Genomic DNA, 25,547 nt, shown 5'->3' with positions numbered 1-25,547 from the left:
AAATGTTAATAGTGATTTGCCATTGTGGTGGGCTTGTAGTGAATTTCTTTTCCTTTCTAAATTTCATATTTTTAAAAAATGCTCTGTAATAGGTATATATTACTTTTATAATCAGAAGCAATTTAAGCAGGTTCTTAAAAACTTTGAATAAATGTGCCTGGAAGAAATCACATAAGCCTCTTTCTGAGAGCCTGCCCGACATGCTCAGCACAGTCTGCAGAACAGAACATGTGCTCCGTGTGGGCGCTTCATTTCCCGGCTGAACGTCTGGCGGGGGGGGGGGGGGGGGGGGGGGGGGGGGGGGGGGGCAACTCACTCACCTGGTGCTGGGTCTTGTTCTCCATATGCCCCAGCTTTGTGTTCATTTTGTCCTGAACCGACCCCAGCTCTGCTCTGATCTCCTCCACAGCTGCCTCCAACTGGTTCTCTAGCTTGTTGATTAGGGGTTCACATCTACAACCATTTATCGGTGCCTAACAGGGGAACAACAAAGGAATCAATCCACTCATTCATTCCTTCAACAAACTGGTCTGGAGTACCCATCCGGTGTCTGTCACTATGCCAGGGGGGAATACAGACGACAGAGGAGGCATAACTTCGGGATGTCCACTGGGCCAAGTCATGGATCTAGCAGGCACCAAGAAGATTCAGAGAAGGTAAGAGACGGTCCCAATCCTTGTGGCTTTTATCTACTCTGGGGCCTCAATATTATCTAGTCACTTAAGCATAGTGCACAAAGTTTTGTAACTAGCCCCGTTTGCCCGGCGTATCTGCAGTGTAGGGAGGGACAACTGGTTTATCTTCAAAGCCCATGCCTTCCCAAGTCAGCACTGTAGGTGGATTTTAGCCCCCAGGAGCAGTGTTAAACAGAGAGCCCTGCAGAAGGCCTACGGTCCTACGACCAGACAGGGCCCACGTAGTACCTGCATCACCTTCCCGTCCTTGCCCCGGTATAGCGTGTAGAGCTGGTAGGCCCTGAACTCATGGGGAGGGGGCGGCGGTGAACATCGGTGCCTGGGCCTTTTTTTAGGGTGACTGTGAGCATGCAAGTTCTTCTGGTGTCCAGGCTGCTGGTCTGCTGGTGGGGTGGGGTCAGAAAACGCTGACACCTGTGGGAGAGGAAGCCACAATACCCCTAAGCACTGTGACATCTGCAAGACTGACCCCCAGGCAACAGCTCCCATCTCACCCTCATTTGGTCAAAGAACCCCGCCCTGCTTGCTCTTATGGCACTCCACCGTAAGAACCACATGTCCAAAGAAATAGGTCAGCAGCACATGAGCCTCGTGTTTGAAGTTACCCAGATTTAGTTTTTGTGTTCTGGCTCTAAACCAGCAAGCCAAGTCAAATGGTGTTTTAGCTACTGGACAGGATGCAATCCCAGGGCCCTCTGCCAAACTGCCTCCCAGCCCTCCCTTGGCTGCCTTCACGTGCCTCCTGACCTTGGGCCTTGACTTTTTCTGCCTGTTGTCCTTTGCCCTGGGCTCTGGGGAGGCGGACAGGACATCTTCTCTGGCCTCCTCTTGTCTGGGTGGAGCCTGTTCACTGCTGGGGGTGTCTCCTGCAGAGACACTTCCCTACAGAGGGGAAAAAAGAAGTACCCAGAAACCAGTTCTAATTGCCCCCTCCGCCTTCTTCTGTAATGGTGTAAAATTCTCTTTGCAAGACTACATCAACTAAAGGACCCACGGGAACCTTAGCCGATGACAAAGAGGGAACACTGCCTGGTGGTCTAAACTGAACATGTAGGACTTTCCCAGTCAGCTGAATATTTGGCTTTTACTTCATTAGGTGCCAAAGTAAACAAGAGTCTTGGGTCTAATTCTATATCCTAGAGCTTTAGGAAGCTACCAGAAACACCTCAGCATTAGAGATTTTTAAATTTTTTCATTTCAACTATAGCAATGACAAAAAATCCATTCATTCTTTGAACTTGGACCTCACAATTCATAATGGAGAAGGAGGACCCTCTGAAAACATCACATTCCTAGTCCTTCTAAGAACTTTTACAAGTTAATATGTACAATTCACCCACAGGAACTTAGAGTTACAATGCCTTAACCCTAGAAACTGTTAAGAGGATTTGTGAAATAGAACAATGAGCACTAGGTATAAAATTTTATGTGCCAAAAGTTGTCTTTATATCCTAGTCTTTTTCCTTCTGGGAGAGCTGAAAGGCACGGTTCGTTCCTGTTGTGCAAGGGCACCCAGCAGAGGGAGTTAAAATCTGGCCCTGAGCAGGGCGGGGCTGCCCAAGGGGCATCATTTTCTAAATTTGCAACAGAGGAATCAATGGGCTAGCGCAGCCTCAATCCGTTCCCCAAGCGGAAAGAGAAGAAGCAACTTGGCCAGTGGTTGTCAAACTTCAGTCCACATCAGAATCACCTGCAGGGCTTGTTCATAGATTGCTGGGCCCCTGCCCAGAGTTTCTGATCCAGTGGGTCTGAGGTGAGGCCTCAAACTCTGCGTTTCTAACAAGGTCCCCAGATGGCTGAGGGAAACCACGTTTTGGAAACCGCTGCCCTAGACCATTAGGGGCACAGCATCAGAGGCAGTGCTGTCCACACAGCAGCGAGGAGGCCACAGATTCGTGGGGAAAATCAACCCAGACAAGGGTGCTGTGAAAGACAGGCAACACAGGCACGTGGTCTGAAGTCCTGGAGAAGTGGAGGACACAAAGCCAAAGGGAAAATATGGACAACAGTTTGAAGAACCAGTGAGGAGGAGAGACAGAGGAGGGCACGGCAGCTGCCAGATGAACCCAGAAGGAACGGCCAGATTGTCTCCCACCCTCTGTAAGTGGGTGAAGTTTGGGAGGGGCGGGAGAGCTACCCCCCACCTTGCTTTGTGCCACCTCATCTCTTGGCACAGACTGAGCTCTCCTCTCTTCCTTGAGCCTCTCTCTCTTTTTCCTCAGGCTTCGCCCACGACTGAAGCGCAAGACCTGAAGGAGGCAAGAGGCACGGTTACAAACCACTGGTGTGCGCAGGGTCAGCATGGCAGAATTGTTCTTGGACCTGGTGCTCTGATCTAGTGGAACTTCCAGCCTAGTGGGCGAGACCAAGCATTCACATCAGACACGCACCTGTGCCCGCCTGCTAGGCCACCTGGGTCTTGTGCTGAGCCCGGAGAGAAATAGGACACGATCCCTGATCTCTAGAAGCTTACAGTCTAGGAAAACAACACAGGCACTTGCGTGCCAGGCCACGGTCACCATATGGAGGTGTGCAGGCCGTGCACTGCGTACCTCCAGGGAGCACCACTCACAGACGAGGAGAGGGATAGCATCCCCTGGACTCGCACAACACGACAGCCCCACACCAGGCAGGGTCTCGCTATCTTGGTACACAGTGGACCTGAACTAGCCCATCATATTCTCTCTTGACCAAACTGTATTTAAGTCATTTTTAGTTTGCTTCAAACACTGAGGTAGGTCTGTGAACCATGGTACCAACCATGCGGCAGGAATCTTTTCCTCAAAAGGAAGCATTTGGCCTACAAGAGTGCTGGAAGGCGGAACACACACAGCCAAGTAGACATGGGGTCCAATAGCCCGATTCTGGAACCCAGCAGCAGCCTGCTGTAGGATCCTCTACAAGTGCAAGTTATATGCTCTTTCTGTATTCTGTAAACATGGGGAGTTAATGGAATTAACCAAGACAAAGCAGGTGGCTGGCAGACCCTGGACCTTCAGTGACTGTTAGATGCCTCCCCTCCTGCTTTGGTCCCTAGAGTTGCTTACCTGGCCTCAAAGTTAAACCAGAGTACAGATCTTTGAGCTGGCAGAAACCTTCAACCTGTGTTCCCTGACTCCCTGCTCCAGGGTCACCCCCTTTCACTAAGGAGGCCCAGAAAGGGAAAACACTTCTTCAAGGTCTACATTTTCGGCAATTAAACACTTCGTGGTCTTCATCTGTAGATAGAGAAGGGTTCTCTGAAGTTCAGGATAGTGCTTTCATCTAAATGTTCATCTTTCTGTGTTCATTAAATTCAAGCGACAACATCATATGACAAGAAGAACCTCTACGGACAGGGGGTGAACCTAAGTGGATAATTCCTGATAACATCTACCTGTGGCTAAACCAGATTTTTAAATTACATTCTCATCCCCTAAGCTAACAGCTCTGAAAGTATCCAGGGAACCTCGGGTCCACAAAGCTAAAATTATTCTCATACCAGCATAACCATGCTGGCGTTTGTGCCCGCACCGAGTGCACAGCAGTGTTTACCAGACTGCACACGATGCACCAGGAGACCACATGCAGAAGTAGTGGGGAGCCTTCCCATCTTCTTTTCAGTAAGACAGTTAAGGAGATTTGCAAAAATGTGAAATAATGCCACTTACTCTTCTCACATACCTTTTGTTTAGAAAAAGTTATTTTTCATAAAGACAATGCTATTTGTTACCACAAAACGAACGTAAACATCTTTAATATTTCTCAAATTTCAAATATGGTAACTATTAATAGAGATAACTCACAGCTCTTAATGGGCCTCCAGAACATTAAATGTCCCCCAATTGAAAGATCTGAGAATCATTTCTAAAACTAAATTCAGACTCATGAGGAAGTCTGATGAAAATAAGTGACTAATGCCCATCACTCATTCAGTTTATGGACTCTCAGAACAGGATGCAGCCCCAGCATCAACCCAAAAACTCACTTTCAGAACCATTAGCGAACTATATCAATCTAAAATGAGAAGGGATACTCAGAGGTCACCCAAATCATCAGGATAATTCCCTCCATTGACCAGGTTATTAGGCAGTGAAAATAACTGCACGGCTTACAGCCTTTCTCAGCAACTATATCCTCTACCAAATGGAACGTCATCAATCTTTTCCAGTTACCAAAATCGGGGAGTATGGATCTTTAGAAAGAAGTAATCTCTTAGTACTGCTGTGAGACACTGAAATCCACGGTCCACTAAGGTGCCAAGGCAAAGTAATTTTCTGTTTCACACAAAGAGGGAAGTTGGTTCTGTAACTTCAGAAGAAAAGAACAGCATGTATACAATTTTATGCATACTTCAAAGTTCCTTGTTCATATCGAGAACAGGGTTTAGCACCTACAATCATGTAAAGTACTTCCATAAAATGTCATCCTATTTATTTGCTATTCAAATTGGCATGGAAAAACTGAAGTTGTATGAAACAGTAAAGGAGAACCACAGAGGACAATGGTCCACGCCAAAGCTTCTTCCTTAAGAATTCAGATCCTGGACTTCTGGAGACCAAGGACAGGAGGTTAAAGGCCCATAAGTCTGTACCTTGGGGGATACTGTACCCCACAAAATTTGATCTTCACATGGTCAAGGATGCAGCTAGCTGTCCAAACTGCCAATACTGAAATGTCAGATGTTAAGAGATGAGTTCTGACATTTATTATAGCATCCTGTACTTTTTAGATCTGTAAGAGACCCGCCTTTTGCTATCAGGATACATGGACGTGATTCCAGTAATGATCTGTTTGCAAATAATTGGAAAGAGGTGGAAACTTTTTCCAAAGGACCACCTGACCTGTGCCTGTCGGGGCTCCAAGGATGCCCAGACACCGCTGAGAAGCACCAACTCCACAGAGAACAGGGTGACCAGTTTTCAAAAGTCAGAAATCTTCACCACTTTCACAAACTGCTAGGTACATCAGGTAGGTTTTTAAAACTTAAATGACACAAGGGCCATTCAGACCCTTAGGGTGACTGGGATCAGGCTCTGATGCAGCAGGCTGGACCCTGGAATCTTCCTCCGGCTCTCCGAGACTTTATCTTCTCACAAAGTTAGTCAGTATAGGGTAGAAAACTAATCAGTTTTTGCTGTAATGTAATACAGAGTAGCTCCAATGGGAAAACAAAACATTTCCTTAATGGACATTTGGGTTAACAAGACATTGGACAGCAACAAAAAAAAGCATACTGGCTTCCATTACAATGAATAATGTTGAGAACTACATAATGTTTTTCTATTGTAGTTAGGATAAAGGGCAGCATACAAAAGGGTATGTACATTGTTGGCACAATTATAAAAATCATGCATCTGAAGGTAATATGAACAAAGACAGTTCTTTCAGGGCACTGAAATGATGAATAGCTTATATATTAAATTTGTTAGAGGATTTCAATCTCAACTCAAATGATATCAATTTTTTAACTTACATGGCCAAAACACTATTATTCAATAAAGCAAAGAAAGCTATGGTAAACTTAACCGCCTCTAACGGATATGTAGTGCTTTGTTCGCCCAGACTGGATCCCTTCCTCCCACCTTTCTCTAGAAAAGGTTCCTCCTCTCTAACCATATAGTCAGGTGGACACAACTCTCTTCCTAAAGTGTCTGTCCTGCTCATTCAGGCCATTTGCCCCACGCTCGCCAAACATGATCCTCTTCTGCGACCAGAACTTCTTCCTGGAGAACTTGGGGAGTTATGGACCACAAAGCTGGTAATGACAATGATCCAGCCACAGGGAAGAAATGATGCCCGTGTGTGCAGACAAGCCTGCTGAACTTGGAAGTCTCTGGTTCTGGTTATCTTAGAGGCCCAATAGATTCCGGCATTTTCCACTGCCTAGTTGTGAGCCCATCAGTTTCCTATTTAAGTTCACTTGATTTGGCTTTAGTAGCTGGCCAGAGAATCCCAACAACTTTGCAGCCCCACATAATCAATATAATGGAAAATGCAATCAATCCTACCTGGGGAGCTTTAGTGAGGAGAAGAGCAACTTCCGGATTATTGTGGTAGCGGGCAGTCTCCAGTGGAGTCTGGCCTGCCTAAGGGAAGGCAAAGTGGGGGGACAGTGAATAAGAGATTACCAACCCTGCACACGCCTATACCAACTGGGACAGCAGTTCTGTGCTCGGTCACACCAGCACCTACACGTGCCCAACAAAATACAATCACATACAAGGCTGCACTCTGGGCTCCCATTCGATGAGGGAGTCACGTCACATCTGAGGGCACAATGATTAATAGCACACAGCAACAGCGGGGAAGTGCTGACCCATGAACAGGAAGTGCTCTGGGAAGCAAAGTTCGAGAGTACCTGCCCACCAAGGAATGCTTCCTGGAAGAGAGAGGAGAGAATATAAAATTCAGACAGGGTCAGACTGGAAGATTTAGTTGAAGAAACACCAACGATCATAAAATCCAGCCAAGCAATGACTTTCCCTGGAGAACAGTGGCGAAGACACTTAGAAGGGCAGATCAGGGCACAGCCACACAGTTTCAGGGCCTGGGTTGTGAGAAACAAATGGTAGCTATGGCCATAATGGAGGTTCTAGGGAGATGAAGCCGAAAAGTAGGAGTTGATAACAGTGGGATTCAAAAGAAGGGAAAGGCATCCTGGGACCGGTAGGGTGGTGCCCCACCCAAAACAGGCATGAGCACTGTGAGGAGGGGGAAGCGGAGGAAGGTAGGGACTCTCCACACAGCCGTTCCACCCCCAGCCTCTATCCGTCTGTCAGTCTGTGCTCCCTCAGCCTTAAGGAAGAAAGGGTGCCTGAGCTGGTGCCTGCCATAGGACCTAGGAGAAAGCAGGAGCAATGGTGGGGTAGGGTATGGAGAAAGAGGAGGAAGGAATAAGGTGATTTTGGGGACAAAGGAGTTAGGAGTTTTGAGAATGATCTGATGGTCATGTGGCCACTTTTCTGAGAACCCTAACCGTTTACAGGGCAGGAACTCACTTTCAGTAACATCCACTTGTCAGTTTACTTAGACACCTCTGACCTTCCTTTTCCTGCCAAGACTTGAGCCAGGAGTCTAAAGATGAACCCAACCGGCTCATCAACTCATGGAGCTTCTATGAACAAGGGTTCCCTCAAGTCAGCCTCTGGGGTTCTCGTTATTAGCTGACCCCTAAGTGCTTATGAAGTAAGGCTCAGGGAGGCTGTGTGCCCTGCAGGAGGTGAGGTAAGTAACGACACACTCCATTCTAGAAAGAGGTGGGAATAATCTTTAGAAACACTGTTGCAGCTTAACTTACATTATTAACAATGGTTCCATCTGCTCCAGCTTCCAGTAAGATTTTAACCACCTTCTTGTGGTTTAGGGCAGCAGCAACATGAAGTGCTGTGTCTCCAGCCTGAAATTAATCAGAAGAAAGGCAGCTAAACTCCATCTGATCATGGTTCACAGCCTTCCGGCTTTTCATCCCATGGCCTAGTGGTAGCTTTTCAAATTAGGATTTGCCTTGGACTTTTAGGGGACTCTTTGCTTAAGTATTGTGTGGTTCTCTTTAAAGAGAACTCTTTAAAATGACCTATGTACAAAGATCACATTCCTTTCTGATAACAGAAAACAAAGGAAAGGACAGGGTGCAATGTAATGTTGGGCTGGGGTTGCTGGGGATGGGGACCCGAAGCCTTACACCAAGGCAGGATGGTGTGCAAATAGCCAGGGCCCAGCAGGCTAGCCATCAGAGAGCTCTGTACCATGTCACTCTGCCCAGGCACAGGGCCCCCTGGTTTTGGAGGGCTAGAATGAGCAGCGGCTGTGAAAGTGGTTCCTTCTACGAGCCTGGGGGGAGGAGCCCTGCCCTGCAGCACCTGTGGGAATGTGAAGGGCCCGCTAGGAATCACTTTGCAGGCTAGGGGAATCTTCGTTTGGGTGGAGTCACTGAAAAAAAAAATCAGTGTTCACTTAAGACCAGCTATTTTCAACCTTTTACCAAATAGCCCATAATGAAGTTCAGATTTTCTTTATATAAAAAAAAGTTCAGACAATCAACCATGAAAGGAGGCTATGGACAAATGCAGCTTGATGGGCCAATTCCACATGTAAATGCCGGTGCTGCCTCAAGCAGAAGGCTATGAATAAACCAGGCTAATATAGATGTGAAATGACCCATTCTCTCCCATTGGGTGATCAAATCAAGCTCCGGATAACTTGTTTTCCTGGGCAGCGTGAAAACATCGCTATCCCATGGCCCTCCTCCCCCGAGAGTAGAAAGGGAGATGTTTAGTTCATTGCCGAGTCACTTGGCTGTGCGTACTGGGGAGCTGCTCCGCGGCAGTGGTTTCGAATCCTGGCTGCACATTGGAATCAGCGAGGAGCTTTAAGAACTACTTATGCCTGGGTCCCGCCCCCGGCACCGATTTGATTGTTCAAGTGTAGGTTGGACATGGTGATTTTTAAAGGTCCCAGGTGACTGAAACAATGTGTCAAGGTACAGAACCACTGGTTAGTGGGGGCTGGATACAGGTAATCTGATGGACTAGACCCCGCCGGGAGGCTGCAGAATGACAGGATATAATTATTTAGTTAGGTCAGTGGCTCTACAATCCTGACTGCACATGCAGGTCAGGAGTTTTCTAAAAATCCCATTACCTCGATTCTGGTCATTGAAACTGGGGTAGAATTCAGGAATGGTATTTATAATTGCCCTGTTGATTCTTATATGCAGCCATGATCAGAAACTGCTATTATGGGGCACAGCTAACCTGAATAAAAACTTCAGATATATGTACCCACACGCAGGAAAGCCAACCAATACATTATTTAGGCATCAATAAATACCAAGACATTTAAAAAGTCTACGCTAAAAATCACGCACAATTCCATGGAACACTGTAATAATCACGGCTTTATGCACACCCCCACTATATGGGCAGATACAGACCACACACCCAATTTTACAGAGACCAAAGGCTTCATCCGCTCAAAGTGGCAGGGCAAGGAACAGAACTTTTAATTCCCTTGCTTATTTACTAAGCCACAGTCTTCTTTGTGGGTTTTCCTTTGTAAAAGCATTAAAAGCAAAACCGGCCCCAAGATCTTCAGAAAAGGTCTAATATGCAAATATGGAGATACGCCCTGTCATAAAAGCAGGCTCTCTTCCCTCTAGGAGACCGGGTAAAGCAGGGCCACAGGCACCCAGTGGAGCACCTGTGCAAAGGCCAGCACCGGCCCAGTCCCAGACAGGAAGTGGCTCCCAGCAGCCTCTGCCCCCATCTGTACTAACACAATTGTCAGCCTTGCGGGAATGGGGCCTTGCGGCCATGGGGAGGACACATGCACTGACCTGGTTCTTTTCATGGACAGAACAGAAAGCACTGAGGAGGAGCTTAATGATGGACAAGTGATTATAGCGTGCAGCAACGTGCAAACAGGTATCGCCTGCCTGCGGACAGAAATCAAACTCTAAGCACAATCTGAGCAGTTACAAAAGTAAAAAAAAAAAAAAAAAATCAAGTTAAAAAACTGGCAGACCAGCCTACGTTCTTTAGAGGTGATCAGCCTGAATCGGAATTATTCCTTTTACCATAGGCACTCTACTCCAAGACTCACAGCTCTGTGCTGTCTGCAGCCCCTCCCGCTTTCTGCCTTGCAGGCTCTCTGCTTTCAGGTCTCATACCCCAGTGCCTGTCCCCCATGAGGCTGTCACAAGAGCCAAGGCAGGCTCTGCTTACCCAGCACTTGATAAGAATCCACTGACCACAGCCTCTCCTGCAGCTCAAAGCTCTGGAGTATACCCAAGACCAACACCACCACTTTGGAAATGAGCCCTTTTCCATCACGGGTTCATCGAGGCTCAAAGGACAGGGCAGCAGGGACAGCTGTCAGATTTTAAGATCACGAGTGTTCTAAAAAATATTTGAGTGGCCTCCCATTTTAGCAGGACTCCAATATCTCATATGGGGCAGAGCAGCCTGGGGAGCTGATGAGGAAGCAATCATTGGGGATAAAACAGGACATTTCAGAAAAACTCAGGATCAAGACTTTAGTTACAGGCTAAGCTGCTCCCAGAGAGACAACAAAATGGAAGACAAAGTCATAACGCTCTGCAGTGTTTTCTTGAGGTTTTCATTCTACCTTTGTCTAGAGATGGCAACCACTCAGGATAACCTTCTCCCCTGGATTAAGGAGCCACACTTGGGGAGTCTGAGTGGCTCAGTCAGGTGAAAGTCTGACTTCGGCTCAGGTCATGATTTTTGCATTCGTGCATTCGAGCCCCACATCAGGTTCTGTGCTGACAGTTCAGAGCCTGGAACCTTCTTTGGAGTCTATGTCTGCCCCTCTCCTGCTCATACTTTGTCTCTCAAAAAATAAAATGTTAAAAAATTTTTTTTTAATTTTTATTAAATTTTTTTAAAAAAAGGAGCCAAGCTCAAAGCCAAGGTTAAGGGCATTCTGAGATCCACTATAGAGGAGTTTGCCCTCAGGGAGACCTCAACTAAGGACTTTTTAACATTTTTATTTTTATTTATTTTTGAGAAAAGCCTCAATCTCTAGCTGAGAGGCTGAGGCATGGGACTTACAAAGGAAACACAGCTGCTTTAGAGGGAGGAGGCATACCCATGCGACCTTGAAAGTCAAGCACCCTCTAAGAACTACTGACCCATCAGCTCATCGCAAGGGTGCCTCAGTAATCGATTCATAGATGCTGGCCATGGAGCACCAGACCTCCCCTGGATGGCATCATCTGAGTTTTGCTAACTGTACAACAGTATGTGTACAACATACGCTCATATGCCAGCACAAGCCGTGAGAAATGTTAAAACAAACCCAAGCTGAGGAGCGAGGGGAAAAAAGGGAGGGGGAGAAAAGCTGTGTTTGAGTCTTGATGCCTCTTCTGCCCCTAGAGGACCCCTTAGGACATAGCAAAAAAAAAAAAAAAAAAAAAGAATATTTTATAGATAGTCCCCAAACGCTTTTCACATTTTCATTTTCCAGATGTTAACACTTAAGTATGCTTTCAGAGTTATTTTCCCAGGTGACACAAGAGGGCACGAGAGAAGCCGGTGCTGTTCACCCACGTTATTTTTGAGGTCGGCTCGGGACCCGCCCAGCAGGAGGACGCGTGTGCTCTGGGAGTGGCTGTTCTGGCAGGCCAGGTGCAGAGCCGTGTTCCCCGCCTTGGAGAGAGGCAAGAGAAGGGAGGACACGTTAGCAAGGAGCTTCTCGGCAGACCTGCGCCGGGCAGGCCTTGCGGACGGTGACACTTACAGGGAAGAGTCAATGCTCACATTCTCTGCTTCCTGACTAGCCACCCCGCAGAGTGTTTCAGTGGCAAGAACATTTAATGTGGAATCCAAACAGGCGCAAGAGTCACATGTGTCACAAAACCTTGGCTCCAAGTCCCGGCTCTACAACTTACTAGTTGAAAGTCACTGGTCAAGGTTCTTAACTGTTCTCAAGTCTTGAATTCCTTACCTGTAAAATGGAGCGTGACCCCTATGTCCTGAGGCTGTGAGGATGAATTCAGAGTGCCTAGGAGAGTATTTACTTAACGGCAAAATGCTGTGCACCTGCACTGCGTTACACTCCTTTTGGAGAGGCCTGCGTCCTTCCTGGCAAACACGTGACAGCTACAACACACCCCTGGAGTGAAGGCAGAACAGGCCGCTTCCTGAAAGTGCAGGTAACGGGGATTCAACTTGTAAGCCTCTTGGAAATCATGCATTCTTGTATTCTCCTTGAAACATCAAAATTTTAGCTACGGACGAGGTGCCCACATAGCAGGAAATACAATTACATCCATCACTTACCATACTGATAGAAACCCACTAGCTTTGTGGACTCTGTCTTCAATATGCCACGTCAAAGTGACAGCCAAGGGTCAGAATAATGTCCACAGTAATCTTACAAAAAGGATTCACGACACGAACAGAACTTTCAAAAACCATGCAAACAGTGCCTGCAAAGCTGCTGATAAAGAAAAGTAATGAGAAAAGCAGGTAGCACAAGAGGAGATTCACTGTTAGTCTGAGAGAGCCTAGGGGCATACAGGAGGTTAAATCTATAAGCTCGGTGATTGTTCTGCTGAGCTAAAACGCTGGGTCAGGACTGCAACTGTGTGGGCTAAAACTATTCATTGTTTACGGCTTTGCCTCACCCAGGATCTGGATCACACAGCACTGTCTGGACACACTCATGGATGTTCTGCCCCTCACCTCCTCAAAAACAGGAATAAGTTTCATTAAAACATACACACACACACACACACACACACACACATGACAAAACTGTATGTTGCTGGTTCACTTACCTCCCCTCTCATACCCTGAGCTCTAAGTAGCCTGGTAGAATCTTTTTTCCTCACTGCTCCCTCCAGGAACCTGGGGGGTTATAAGCCTGAGGGTTTAGTGAACTCCGTGGTTATCAACCTTCCTCTGCCCCTTAGAGTCACCTGGGGAAGCTTTTAAAACTACCAGTGCTCAGCTGCAACCTTTCCAAGGGCTTTGATCTACTTGGGCTGGAGGTGGGTCTGGGAAATTCAGGTTTTAGCACTAAGTCCCAAATTCTAGAAAACCCAAGTCCAGGGGAAATTGGGACAGCCCGTTCATACCCTAGGCCTCGGCATCAGGTGAGTTTGTTTTTTCCTCCCTCTCCTCTGTTTCTTTTTGTTGAAAGTTTCCCAGCAGATTTTAAAGCACAGCCAGGTAGGGAGCCACTGCTAGCTTACTTCTCAAAAACAAAGGACCGCCTACATTTTACACCATCCATTCCCTGTGAAAGGGCTCGGTGCCTGGCTTGGTGTGATTCTTACAGCACAGGAAGCAGTTTGTCTCCAAGCTGTTGGCTTCATGGGAGTTATTAACTGTGTTGAATTAATGAGTGAAATAAAAGAAATCTGGTGGTTCTAGAACTATATACCAAATTGCTTTGCTAATAAGAAAATATTAATTATGCCAAAAATTTGGATCAAGAAAATTATGGTATGTTCATACAATGGAATATTACTTGGCAATAAAAAGGAATGGATTAAGGGCACCTGGGTGGCTCAGTCAGTTAAGTGTCCGACTTTGGCTCAGGTCATGATCTTGTGGTTCAGGAGTTCAAGGCCTGCATTGGGCTCTGTGCTGACAGCTCGGAGCCTGTAGTCTGCTTCGGATTCTGTCTCTCTCTCTCTCTCTGTCTCTGTCTCTCTCTCTCTCTCTGCCCCTCCCCCACTCACACTGTCTCTCTCTCTCTCTCTCTCTCTCTCAAAAAAATAAACATTAAAAAAAATTTTTAAAGGAACGAGTCACACATGTAACAACATGGAGGAATCTCAAGAACATGAAGCTAACTGAAAGAAGTCACAGTGACTTAAAGAAGTCAGACGCAAGATGCTGCATACTATAGGATTCCAGTCGTATGACATTCTGGGAAAGGCAGAACAGATCAGTGGTTGCTGGGAGCTGGTCATGACCGGTGAGAACACTGCCACCAAGGGGCATAGCGGAAGTCTTTGGGGTGATGGAAATATTCTACATCCTGATTGTGGTGGTGGTTACACAACTGTATACATCTGTCAAAATTCATACAACAGTACGCCTCAGACAGATGAACTTTATTGTATATGCATTATACCTCAGAAGCTGACATTAGAAATGTGACCTAGGTAGATCTATGTAGCAGGCATTTTTCCCAGCCTGACTACAGAGTACTTATTTCCAGACAGGGGCTGATCTACTCACTGAGTAAGAAGAACCTTTCTTATATAACAGAACATTATTCAACCTTAGAAAAAAAGAAAGAAATTCTATCATTTGTGACATGTATGAATGTGGAGCACATTATGCTAAATGAAATAAACCAGATATAGAGAAATAAATACTATATGGTATCACTTAGATGTGGAGGGTGGGGAGATTGGGAGAGGCTGGTCAGCACAAACATTCAGTTATATGATGAATAAGGTCTAAGGATCTAATGTTACAACACGATGAATATAGTTGATAAACTATTTTATATCACTGAAATTTACAAAGATTAGAACTTAGATGTTTTTATCAAAGAATTTTTAAAAAGGGTAAACTGAGGTGATGAGTGCCTTAACCCAATGGGTGCAATCCTTTAACAATGTATACATATATGAAGTCATCACTTTGTACATTTTAAATATCTTGCAATTTTGTCTGTTATACTCAATAAAGCTGGGGGTGGCAGAGAGCTTTTCTGGAAGCTTCCTCAGAGGCTGTGACTGGTACAGAACATAAAAGTCCTTCTCCTGGGATAGCACCTACCTTTGCTCCTGCTGTTTTATCTAGAGAGAACTCGTGGCTTTCCACAATACTTTTGGGGCCCCATACAGGACAAGAGGCAGTGTGTTGGAGCAGACAGACTCCAGATTATGTCCCTGACTATGTCACAAACAAGTCATGTGTCTTAGTTAAGACTACTAGCTCCAGCTTAGGCTTCCCTATCCATTAACTGGGAACCGACTACTTCACAGAGTTCACGGATCTCGTGTACAACATGGACCACCTGCAGCTCACGTTCCAGACAATGTACCACCTTGAAGAAGTGAAGAAGCCACTGGTCTGCCAGGCAGTGACTCCGGCATTATTGGAAATATCATGATGCAGGATGTGCTTCTTTTATTCAAGCTTCTGTCCCATGAGGGAACCATGTGAAACATTATAATGAGTAAACGACAGCACACAGCTGTGTACAGTGCCAAGGGACCCCTGTAGGAAATACCCTGGTGGGCCTTCGGGGAGGGAGAGGCTGCGGCCCTGGAAGCCTGGTTGGAGGTCTGTAGGCAGGAACGAGGAGCAGGATACCCCACAGGGAGCGGGTAACGGGAGGTGTGGTGCACCCACTCTGACAGCACAGGAGACACATACTAGGAAAGGCACTGGGAGACATAGACTGAGGCCACTCCAGGGAGGCCTGAGGAAGTGCCAGGCTGAGGAGCTTTACTGGCAGGCTTCTGGGCAGGGGAGGAGCAGGATGCAGAAGGAGCTAGGCAAGCTGGCCAATCTGCTGTGAGGCTTCTGAAATAATGCAGGGATGCATTCAGTAATAATAAGCACAGCGGAGGGGGATAAGACATGAGAAGTGATGGGAGGGGAGACAGGAAAATGAGCGAGAACAGGTGCTACCGGCCTCTGCCCCCACGAGGACAGGGCTGCTGCCTAACCGCACTCTAATAAACCAACGGGAAAGCAGTGAGCCCTAGGAGAGTTCAAAGGAAGTCAGAGCCACTCCAGGTAGCCTTGTTCACCATGAAGATTATGTTCACTACGGAGTTCCAAGCTTTCATTTCCCCTGCTAGGTTCCACCTGCGCCCCTGAGCTCGTGCTCTGCTCAGAGAGGAGGTTCCCACAGGGACAAAAGTCCATAGCCATCCTCACCTGTGAATGAGGAGTCCTAGCACCTGCGGAGCCTCACCTTGTTCTTGGCAAGCACGTTGGCTCCTGCTTTAACGAGCAGTTTGGCTGACTGGCTAAAACCGTGCCAGGACGCTTCGTGTAGGGCCGTATTCCCATCCTGAGGAACACACACAGAGACGGAGAGCACATTACCCAAGACCTCAGTCATCTCGTTACAACCAGTACATCACAGCATATTTCTAGGCCACACCACAGGTCCTTTTTCAAAACAGGCTTGCCGGGGTTCCCGGGTGGCTCAGTCAGTTAAGCATCTGATTTTAGCTCAGGTCGTGATCTCACAGTTCAGGGGTTCAAGCCCCATGTCGGGCCTTCTGCTGACAGCTCAGAGCCTGGAGCCTGCCTTCTCTCTGCCCCTCCCCTGCTTGTGCCCTCTCTCTCTCTTTCTCTCAGAAATAAACAGGGGCTCCTGGGTGGCTCAGTCGGTTAAGTGTCCAGCTTTGGCTCAGGTCATGATCTCATGGTTTGTGGGTTCGAGCCCCACATCGGGCTCTGTGCTGACCGCTCAGAGCCTAGGGCCTACTTGGGATTCTGTGTCTCCCTCTCTTTCTGACCCTTCCCTACTCACGCTCTCTCTCTCTCTCAAAAATAAATAAAACATTAAAAACAAAAAGAAATAAACATTAAAAAGAAAAAAGCTTCTCATCTGAACCAGAGCCCAGAAAATGATTTTAGTGGATAGTTTCTCTACGCTCCCAGAAATGGTACGTAACAAGTACCATTTTAGATTTATGATGTACAATGGATGCCTTTAGGCATTAGGGCTTGAATCTCCTGGGAACCCTGACTGGGAAGGGCTTATCCACAGGGCGCATTTAGCAGAAAGCGACATCAAGACAGCAGGCATGATGTTCATTCCTTCTCACCTCCATCATTCCTTGGGGTCTGCTCTGCTCCTGGCCCCAGAGAGAAGCCTGCAAAGTCCGGGAAAACAAAGAGTCCAGCTCCAAGTTGCTGGGCCCAAGGGCCAGGTAGGCAGATTCCTCCTCTCTTTTTATCTCCCCCAAGTTTAATCTCACCCAGCTTAACCCAAAGTCTCAGGGATGGAAACAAATACGCAAGGCACTGAGAAAGCAGTGACTTATAAATTAAATAAACAAGTGTCCTCAATATGTGGCTTTTAAATAAAAACCATCCAATTAACAAACAGCTGGTATTTGGTTAACTTCCTATAAAAAAAAGAAATACTGAGAGCAGTGAAGTTTGGGGGTAGGGCTGAGAGGGTTGGAGTTACAGGGAGAGAGAAGGCAGAGAGGAGAGGTAGAGAGACGGCCCGTGCTGATCCAGGTCAGAGTGCAGGGCACTGTCCACTCACGTCCAGGCGCTGGCTCTAGCTTTTATTTGTCCACTGAATGGTGCTGACACCCAAAGGGGAGTCTAGGGTCTCAAAGGCCGTGGTAGGGGAGTGGCCCTACGGAGTGAGATGGTGCTGGGAAGGTCAGTGGTGATGTGTGGCCAGGCCAGTGGGGCTGACTGCACAAGGCAAGAAGCAAAAGGAAAAGTGATTGAATGGGGACACTGCTGAGGGGCTCCCAGTGTGCTGACCTGATCTGCTTCTTGATCTGGGGGATCACATAGATGTGCTCTGTTAGTGAACACTCACGGGACTGCATGCGTATAACGTTCACATTTTTCTGGGTATATATTATGTTTAATAAAAAGTTGTCTAAAAAGTAAGCAGAGGCTGAACTGCACCTAATTGTGAAGTTCCATGTTTTAAGACTGTTTAACAATATAAAAGCAACAGATTAATATAAAATATGCCATTGGGATTTATTAAAGAATTGATTTTGCTTATTGTTTTTCTTCCAATATTGTTTAAATAAATTATTTTGCTCACTTTCCTTTTTAAAAAAATGGAAACAGATTTCGGGGCACATCTCCTTCCCCACCGAGGCCTCCACAGGTCATTATTTCCAGACTTTTTTTTCTTTACCATTTATGCGTATGTGGTTGCCCACTGTTGCCACAGAACAGGATAAAGACTGAAAAAATGAACATTTCTTGGGATATTAGATACTCTTGTAAAGGAAAGTTGGGCTGATTTTACCATGTTAACTCATGAAACATAGGACTCAGGAATGATAACATCTTGAGCCGTCACAAGGTCCCCGAGCAGGGTCCTCAGGCTGACCGGCCCCACGTCACCTTGTCTTGGCGGTCCAGAGCACAGCCCTCCTGGATGAGTGCCGCGATGACGTCCGTGTTCCCCACCACTGTGGCCCGGTGCAAGGCAGTCTGATCCCCCTGCAGAGTGACGTGGAGGCAGGAACAGCAGTCAGCTCTCCCAGCCCCACCGCACCACTCACCCCTCCTCTCTGACACGAGGACATCTCCATCCTCAACTGCGGCAGACTGGTCACCCTGCCAGGTGGAGCATTTTTGTTCACAAACTCAATGGGAATCTCAAACCAACCACAAAACAGCTCCCGAGCTGACCTCGCAATGAGAGTCAGGCACTCACCTGCTGCCCTACGGAAAGGCAGTGTTCAGAGGGAATATGACTGTCGCATCAGTGAAAAGCCAGACTGTGTGTGTGATGCCATTAAACCAGCAATCTTCACTCCCTCCTGGTTCTCTACTCCCCACTTTCCTTCAGAGGAATCACTATCCAGCTATGCCAGTTAGCAACACTTATGATTTGATGATGGGTACATAATTTTTTATTGACTTTATGGGCTAAGAGCAATGGAGGGCTTTATGCTGTGTCATGTGAGGGCTCCAGGACTACCAGCTGTCACTGTGTATGTCTTTGAAACCTCTTCTGATATTTCATGACGGCGTCCTCACTGATTTATGATGTATTTGACCCCTTTTCCTGTGGTCAGATGCCTGGGACAGCTGACCTTCTCCTCGGTTAGGGCACCAAAAGGAAGTTGATTCTTGCCCCTAATTGCATTAGAGAAGAGGTAAGATAGTCGACAAGATAAAAGAGAGTTCTAAAGTCTCTAAGAGCAATCTCATCTCTGACATGTACTCAAGAAGTCAGTCGAGACAAATCGAGTGTAGCCTGGGGTCCAAACTGGAATGGGGAGATCGTCTAACAGTGTGGAAACTTCTGGCACGGAGGAAGGGGTACAGAGCAAGGCGGTCAGGAGATGTGAGACGTGCAGCCTTGGGAAACACTGGTCACCTCGCTGGGCCTTGAGCTGAGGAGTGGACGACCCCCAAGGTCTCTCCCTTCCCATTCTAGGATTTGGTTGGTAAGAGTTTTGCATAATTAAAATGTTCTGGTGGAGCACCAGAGGGGCAAAGCACACACCCTGTGGCATTCCTTGACCTGAGCCCGAGAAAGGAAAGAGAGACTATTATAAGACAGAAAACCTGGAGATTTTGAAAAGAGGGATACACTGCTCCCTATAAATGGCCTTAATGAAATGCTGAGTCTACTTAGGGAACACCCGGGAATCTATAACCCACAGCAATGCACGTTAAAAGCACTTAATCCAAAAAGAAATTCTGGAGATGGATGGTGGTAATGGTTGTACAACGAAGTGGATGTACTCAATGCCACTGAACCGTATACTTAAATATGGTTAAAATGGTAAATTTTATATTACATGCAATTTATCACAATAAAAAGCACTTAATGCTATTTAAAACTCAAATTCACTTTCTTAAAATGAAAAGAAAACCTCCATTTAAAAATCCATGAGGGGAAATGATTTTTATTTTCTTCCTTATACTTTTTAATACTTTCCAACTTTTTATATGTAACACATAATTTTAGCAACAGGAAAAACTGCTATTTATTAAAAGCATAGGGGCGCCTGGGTGGCTCAGTTGGTTAAGCAGCCGGCTTCGGCTCAGGTCATGATCTCACAGTTCGTGGGTTCGAGCCCCGCATTGGGCTCTGTGCTGACAGCTAGCTCAGAGCCTGGAGCCTGCTTCAGATTCTGTGTCTCCATCTCTCTCTGACTCTCCCCTGTTCGCGCTGTCTCTCTCTGTCTCTCAAAAAAAATAAATAAATAAAAGACATAAAAAAATTTAAAAAAAAAAGTCTAAGCTGTAATAATATATACTAATAGTGGGATTGTCCACATCTTAGAATCTTCTCTCACTGTTCATTTGTAGAACTTAAGGGATTTCTGCAGTGATGGGTCAGGGCATCCAGCTCATTATTATGATTTATCTACTGCCCACTGCATTTCTATCAGGAGCCCCCCCCTCTCCTCTTTGGCATCCTAAATCATTCTTCCCACTATCAATAAGGTTTGAACGTGGTTTTCTTTTCGCCCACCTTCACAGACCCCTCACTCAAAAAGAACCCTTTCTGCATGCTTTGTAGTCACAAGAGGCATGTGGCCACCGGGGCAGAAGCTGCAGGAGGCGTGTAAAGCCATCACACATCTGTCTCAAACACCTGAAGGAGTGTTTCCAAATGATACACACTCACTGTCCAAACAAGTAATCCTATGAGAAACTGCCCAAGTCTTAACTTTATAAGAATTTCAGAGACTGGCATTTCCCCATCAGAATGATGACAGGTTGGGGTGCCTGGGTGGCTCAGCTGGTTAAGCATCCAACTTCAGCTCCGGACATGATTTCACAGTTCGTGAGCTCAAGTCCCACATCAAGCTCTGTGCTGACAGCTCAGAGACTGGAGCCTGGTTTGGATTCTGTGTCTCCCTCTCTCTCCCCTCCTGCCTTACTTGTGCTCTGTTTCTCTCAAAAATAAACATTAAAAATAATAATACTAATAAAAAAAGAATGGGGACAGGTTTTCCCAAAATGGACCTCAAGTGCAATTTATGATCTGAGGAGAAAGATGGTGCTCTGTTCTGGTCAAGAAAGGGGAGACCACAGCTCACTTCTCCAGAGTAAAGGTGGACAGGGCCTTTTACTATTCCCACAGACTGTCGGCACTCTGCTCAACATTCCACCAACCTTTTTGCATAAAAGAACGTGGCCTTTCTGTCCCCGTCAAGCACAAAGCCCCAGACCCATCGGTCATGTCAGCCACAGTTCCATCTGAGTCATGGCACAAGGGGCCTCGCTGGTTAAGGCTCAGTCTAACCTCAGCCTTACTGCAGTTTGGCCAATGGTTTATCATGGTTCACAAACCGCCACTAAATCACAAGTCGAGGCAGTTGTGGGGCCAGAACATCACCATTATTTATTACTTGCTCTCAGCATGAGTCTACTGTTTTTGCTTCCCTGTGGAGAGGACTTTCCTTTGTGAAACTCTAACTCAGTGAAAGAAGCTAACTTCCAGTTTAGCCTTTAAAAGGAAATTTCCAGATGGATTATGAAGACTCAAGGAGAACTACCAACTTGTGTGAGGTTGCAGTGAGAACAAAAATTGTCCTAAGCCACAGGCACGGGTGTCTCCTGCAGAGACCTTTTAGAGGCACTTCCTGTCTCCGGGCCACAGCTTCCCCTCCATCTTTACTCCACTCTGAGACCTTACTCAGAGCCTGGGTCCTGGCCTCATGAGTAGGATAAACATTGCTGGCCAACATCAGCCTTTCCACCAGAAGTGACTCCTCTTGAACTCTATCATTAGCTTTGCAAACACTAAATGGGACAATTTTGGAGGACTGAGTAAGACACTTTCTCTGGCCTAACAAACCAGCTACTTGAAAGTTATGAAGATGAGAGTTAAACTCAGAGAGATGTGACACACATAAGCAAAGGGTCACCTTGGGCCATCTATCTCAGGCTACCCTTCCCAGAACACAGTACCATCAAGCACCTGAGAACCTCGATTGAAACACGACCAGTTTCCTGGGAATCACTTTCCTCCTCTGAAATTTACTGTGGAAACATTTCTTCTTTGAAATAGGACACAGAAGACAACACAACATGCCCTCAGTACATACTTATTAACAGACCCAGGCAGCATCTCTGACATAATCCTTATTTCTATGATATAAATAAACCCTGGAATTCTAAAACTTTGAAAAAAGATGCTAGAAAAAATATGACACTCTTAGCAGCAGTTACTTGTTCAGTGAGTATTTATTGACTCTCTACTGTACTCTAAGTGGCATCATTTTATTGATTAAAAAAAAAATGAAGTCTCAGTGCACTCAGTACCTCACCTAGGATAACCAGCTAATTCGGGGTAATGTGGTTAGGCCAGAATTCAATTTGTCAAGGTTCTTTGCACTTATTCCAAGCTGTTTGCACCCTATGAAGTCAATTAACCTCAGTGCAGGCCTTAAAAAAGATCAGGTCCCTCTGTGGGGTTGGAGCTGCCTCTTATGCCATCATCTAGCTAAGTGCTTTAGCACTGTGCCAGGGCCACCACAGGCACCAAGAAGTATTTGTTGAATGATTACCTACAAAGAAGCTGAAGGAAAAACACTGCAGTTAGAAACTCGGAGAGCCAGCAACCTTGCAGTTTGGCACTTTGATTTGGAACATGCTGACCCGTTTGCAAAGTGCATGAACTGCCAACTCTCAATTTTTCTGACTTCAGTGTTTCTCATTTGGGAAATGTAAGGAGTTTGGAACCTCTGAGGTCTCAATCTTTATTTTGCAATACTTTTGGTTTTCTCTCCTACATGGTAAAAAAAGAATGAGTACAGTGCAGGCAGATTTCAAAGGTAAGCTCATGGAAGAAACCCGAGTCATGCAAAGGTGGAACACGTTCCTCTTCAGGAGGAATCCCTCCCAGGCGGCACAGACAGACATGTTGCAAGGAAGCCCGAGACAGCATAGGTGTGCAAAGCAAATTGCTGACCTCTTGTTCTCTCTCTGATCTTGTAGGGTTCTTCCTAGCCTTTCTTCTCTGTTTTTTCTTATTTTTTTCTTCCTTCATGGCTTTTATCATGGCCACAGGGTCCTGGGCTATTTCTGAAGTGGGGGCCGTGTGGTTGCTCATTGACCAATCAGAGATAGCATTAGAGCTCCAATGTGAGTTGACAGGATTGGCAGGAAGCAAGAGGGAATTTTCTCCTGGAGTTGTATATTCTAAAGAACTGGTTTCCACAGGTTGAAATTCATAATAATCCCACTCCAGGCCACTGGAGGTCATTCTTCAACTAATTCTCAGTCCTTACCATGACATAAGGGGCGTATCTCTAGAATATGAAGTTAGGAGTAAATTCTTCAAAATATTAACATTCCCTATTTCTACCCATCATCCAAGACAGGTAACTTTTGAACGGAATTTCTCCAATAATTAATGTCCCAGCTTCTTTAAAAAACACCTATAGTTTTTGTCTTCAGATTCTTGCATTAAGTTTCAAAGCTGATCATCAACAGGCATGGTAAATATGTAGTAGACAGACATGAACAATATTCTGGCAAACACGTTACTTCAGAACTAGCGAAGACCAATTCTACCTTCTTCATTCCCAATAGTTTTTATACTGTTTTGTTCTGGTGTTTCTGTTTCATTTTGTCTTGATTTAAGTTATCAAGGAGAAGAAATGTACATTAGGGCAAGGAAAGGATGCATGAAAATACATTATTCCAATAAATGAAAGAAATTGTTCCCATCTAAAAGTAGAGCTGAATTTTCTTCTACTGACATGCGTCCCCTTGGCTACCTCATGAAAACTCCTATTTTACTTCCTACGTTGCCTGATATAAACACCCACAGTTCTAGGAAGTTAGTATGGCTCTTGCTGCATGAGAACACAGGGATTCTTGGAGCTTGAAACCTGAGGCAAGAGTTGGGATGGGATGGGTTAGCGTGCCTGGCATGGTAGCCTTGCCACCATGGTCAGCGAGGACTTCAATTATGCAAAGAGAAGACCAGATGCATCCCAATATGTTTGCACCAGGATCCAATGCCCTGACTTTTCTGTGGTCAGAATCTCTTCTCTCTCGTTGTATTTTCAGTCCTGTCATCTAAGGATATGATAGAATCAGGAATGTTATAATGGTTACAGTGTAGGGAAAATGTATTATGACCCAAGGTAGAAATCAATAGCTGAAAGTTAAATCAGCATCTTTTGAAAGTAATATTTTTGATGACCCAGTGAATCCAAATATAACCAGAGACTTATGAATGATACTAGACAGTCTTTTTCTGCTTGTATATAAAACAATGACATTAGTTACTTTTTTGCAAATGCTATCTTACTCACTGTATGTTGGCCAAGTTTTAGGATATTACACAGACGCCTACAGAAAACTAGACACACTTCGGTAAGCTATACCCTACTAGCACACCTGAGGGGCTTAAATTTGATTAACACTCTGTACCCTCAGTTTTTAAAGGTGAATCAGGAAGAGGTAGTATGTGCAAATTATCTGTGTTCCTCACAAAACTTCTATCTTAAGAGTCCTACCACACAAATTAGAGTTGAAATTAGAAAAAGTTTCTGAAAATAATTCCCAATTACATTATCATAAGGCTGCTTCCTAATAGCTCACTGGAGGACAATTTATATCATCTTATCTATATCCTCTTCTTAGAGAATCTACCTCTTCAAAGATCCAACAAGCAACCCTGTGCACCACATGACCTCACCCCAGCCACTGACGATTGACTCAGGAATGAATACTGGACTTCAAAGGAGCCAAACAGAGTCTTTGTCTACATAATCTGAATGAAGAAACTCAGAGACTGAGTCTTTTTTTTTTAAAAATAGGCTTCATGCCCAGTGCAGAACCCAATGGGGGCTTGACCCTGAGATCAAAACCTGAAGTGAGATCAAAAGTTGGACACTCAACTGACTGAGCCACCCAGGTGCCCCTAGAGATTGAGTCTTAATAAAGGCATAAAATGAGAGGGAACTCCATTAGAATGCTTCCTTTTTCTTGGATTCCATGATACCTGTTAATTTTTTATTTGAACAGTTCATTTTAACTAAACATATATTAAGAGAATCAAGGTGACAAGAGGAAAAAGTTAAGGTTTTAAGCCCTACTTTTCCCTAATGACAAGCCTAGTCAATGACACATCTCCAACAGGCCTTGCCCACACTCACTCACGAGCATGCACATGTGCGCGTGTGTGGTGTGCTCCTTCACACTGAGACAGGACATGGGCAATATGCCCTTTGAGGCTCTATACGTGGATGACACTAGATAGGACATGAACCATGACGGGAAAACCACCCCGACCTAGCAAACTCTAGCTAGCTACTATGAATGGGTCCTAGGGTAGGTCTTCAAGAAGTCCGTCTAGGGGCGCCTGGGTGGCTCAGTTGGTTAAGTGTCCGACTTCAGCTCAGGTCATGATCTCATAGCTTGTGGATTTGAGCCCCACGTCAGGCTCTGTGCTGACAGCTCAGAGCCTAGAGACTGCTTCGGATTCTATGTCACCTTCTCTCTCTGCCCCTCCCCGATTCATGCTCTGTTTCTCTGTTTCAATAATAAGTAAACATACAAAAAATAAATAATAATAATAATAATAAAAGAAGTCTGTCTAACATGGGGACCAAGATGGAGCTAAAAAGTGCTAAAAGAGCATCTTCTCACCCTCCCACCGCATAGCTGGTTACACACTATACTGTGTATTTCCAGGCAGACAAGCTCCTTAAATAACCCATCCCAA

The 25,547-nt window shown here is 45.7% G+C and overlaps 1 protein-coding gene across 6 annotated transcripts in view; it reads right to left on the bottom strand.

The window, feature by feature from the left end:
• Positions 1-25,547, bottom strand: part of ANKRD6 (ankyrin repeat domain 6) — a 191,013-nt gene that overhangs the window by 10,458 nt on the left and 155,008 nt on the right. For 2 of the 6 annotated variants that reach the window (XM_029944838.1, XM_029944839.1), the window contains exons 4-14: positions 18,239-18,337; positions 16,957-17,004; positions 16,092-16,190; positions 11,747-11,845; positions 10,012-10,110; positions 7,975-8,073; positions 6,686-6,763; positions 2,840-2,944; positions 1,443-1,577; positions 924-1,109; positions 321-473 (exon numbers count right to left, since the gene is read on the bottom strand). In XM_029944838.1, coding sequence (XP_029800698.1) covers positions 321-473; positions 924-1,109; positions 1,443-1,577; positions 2,840-2,944; positions 6,686-6,763; positions 7,975-8,073; positions 10,012-10,110; positions 11,747-11,845; positions 16,092-16,190; positions 16,957-17,004; positions 18,239-18,337 — 1,200 coding nt within the window. The remainder of the gene's footprint in view (positions 1-320; positions 474-923; positions 1,110-1,442; positions 1,578-2,839; positions 2,945-6,685; positions 6,764-7,974; positions 8,074-10,011; positions 10,111-11,746; positions 11,846-16,091; positions 16,191-16,956; positions 17,005-18,238; positions 18,338-25,547) is intronic. The other 4 variants (XM_029944841.1, XM_029944840.1, XM_029944843.1 and 1 more) reach the window with 4 other exon arrangements.

This window comes from Suricata suricatta, chromosome 7 (genome assembly GCF_006229205.1).
Source record: "Suricata suricatta isolate VVHF042 chromosome 7, meerkat_22Aug2017_6uvM2_HiC, whole genome shotgun sequence".
Lineage (NCBI taxonomy): Eukaryota > Metazoa > Chordata > Mammalia > Carnivora > Herpestidae > Suricata > Suricata suricatta.
Note: the sequence above shows the minus strand (reverse complement) of the source record. Positions and strands in the feature narration are given on the sequence as shown.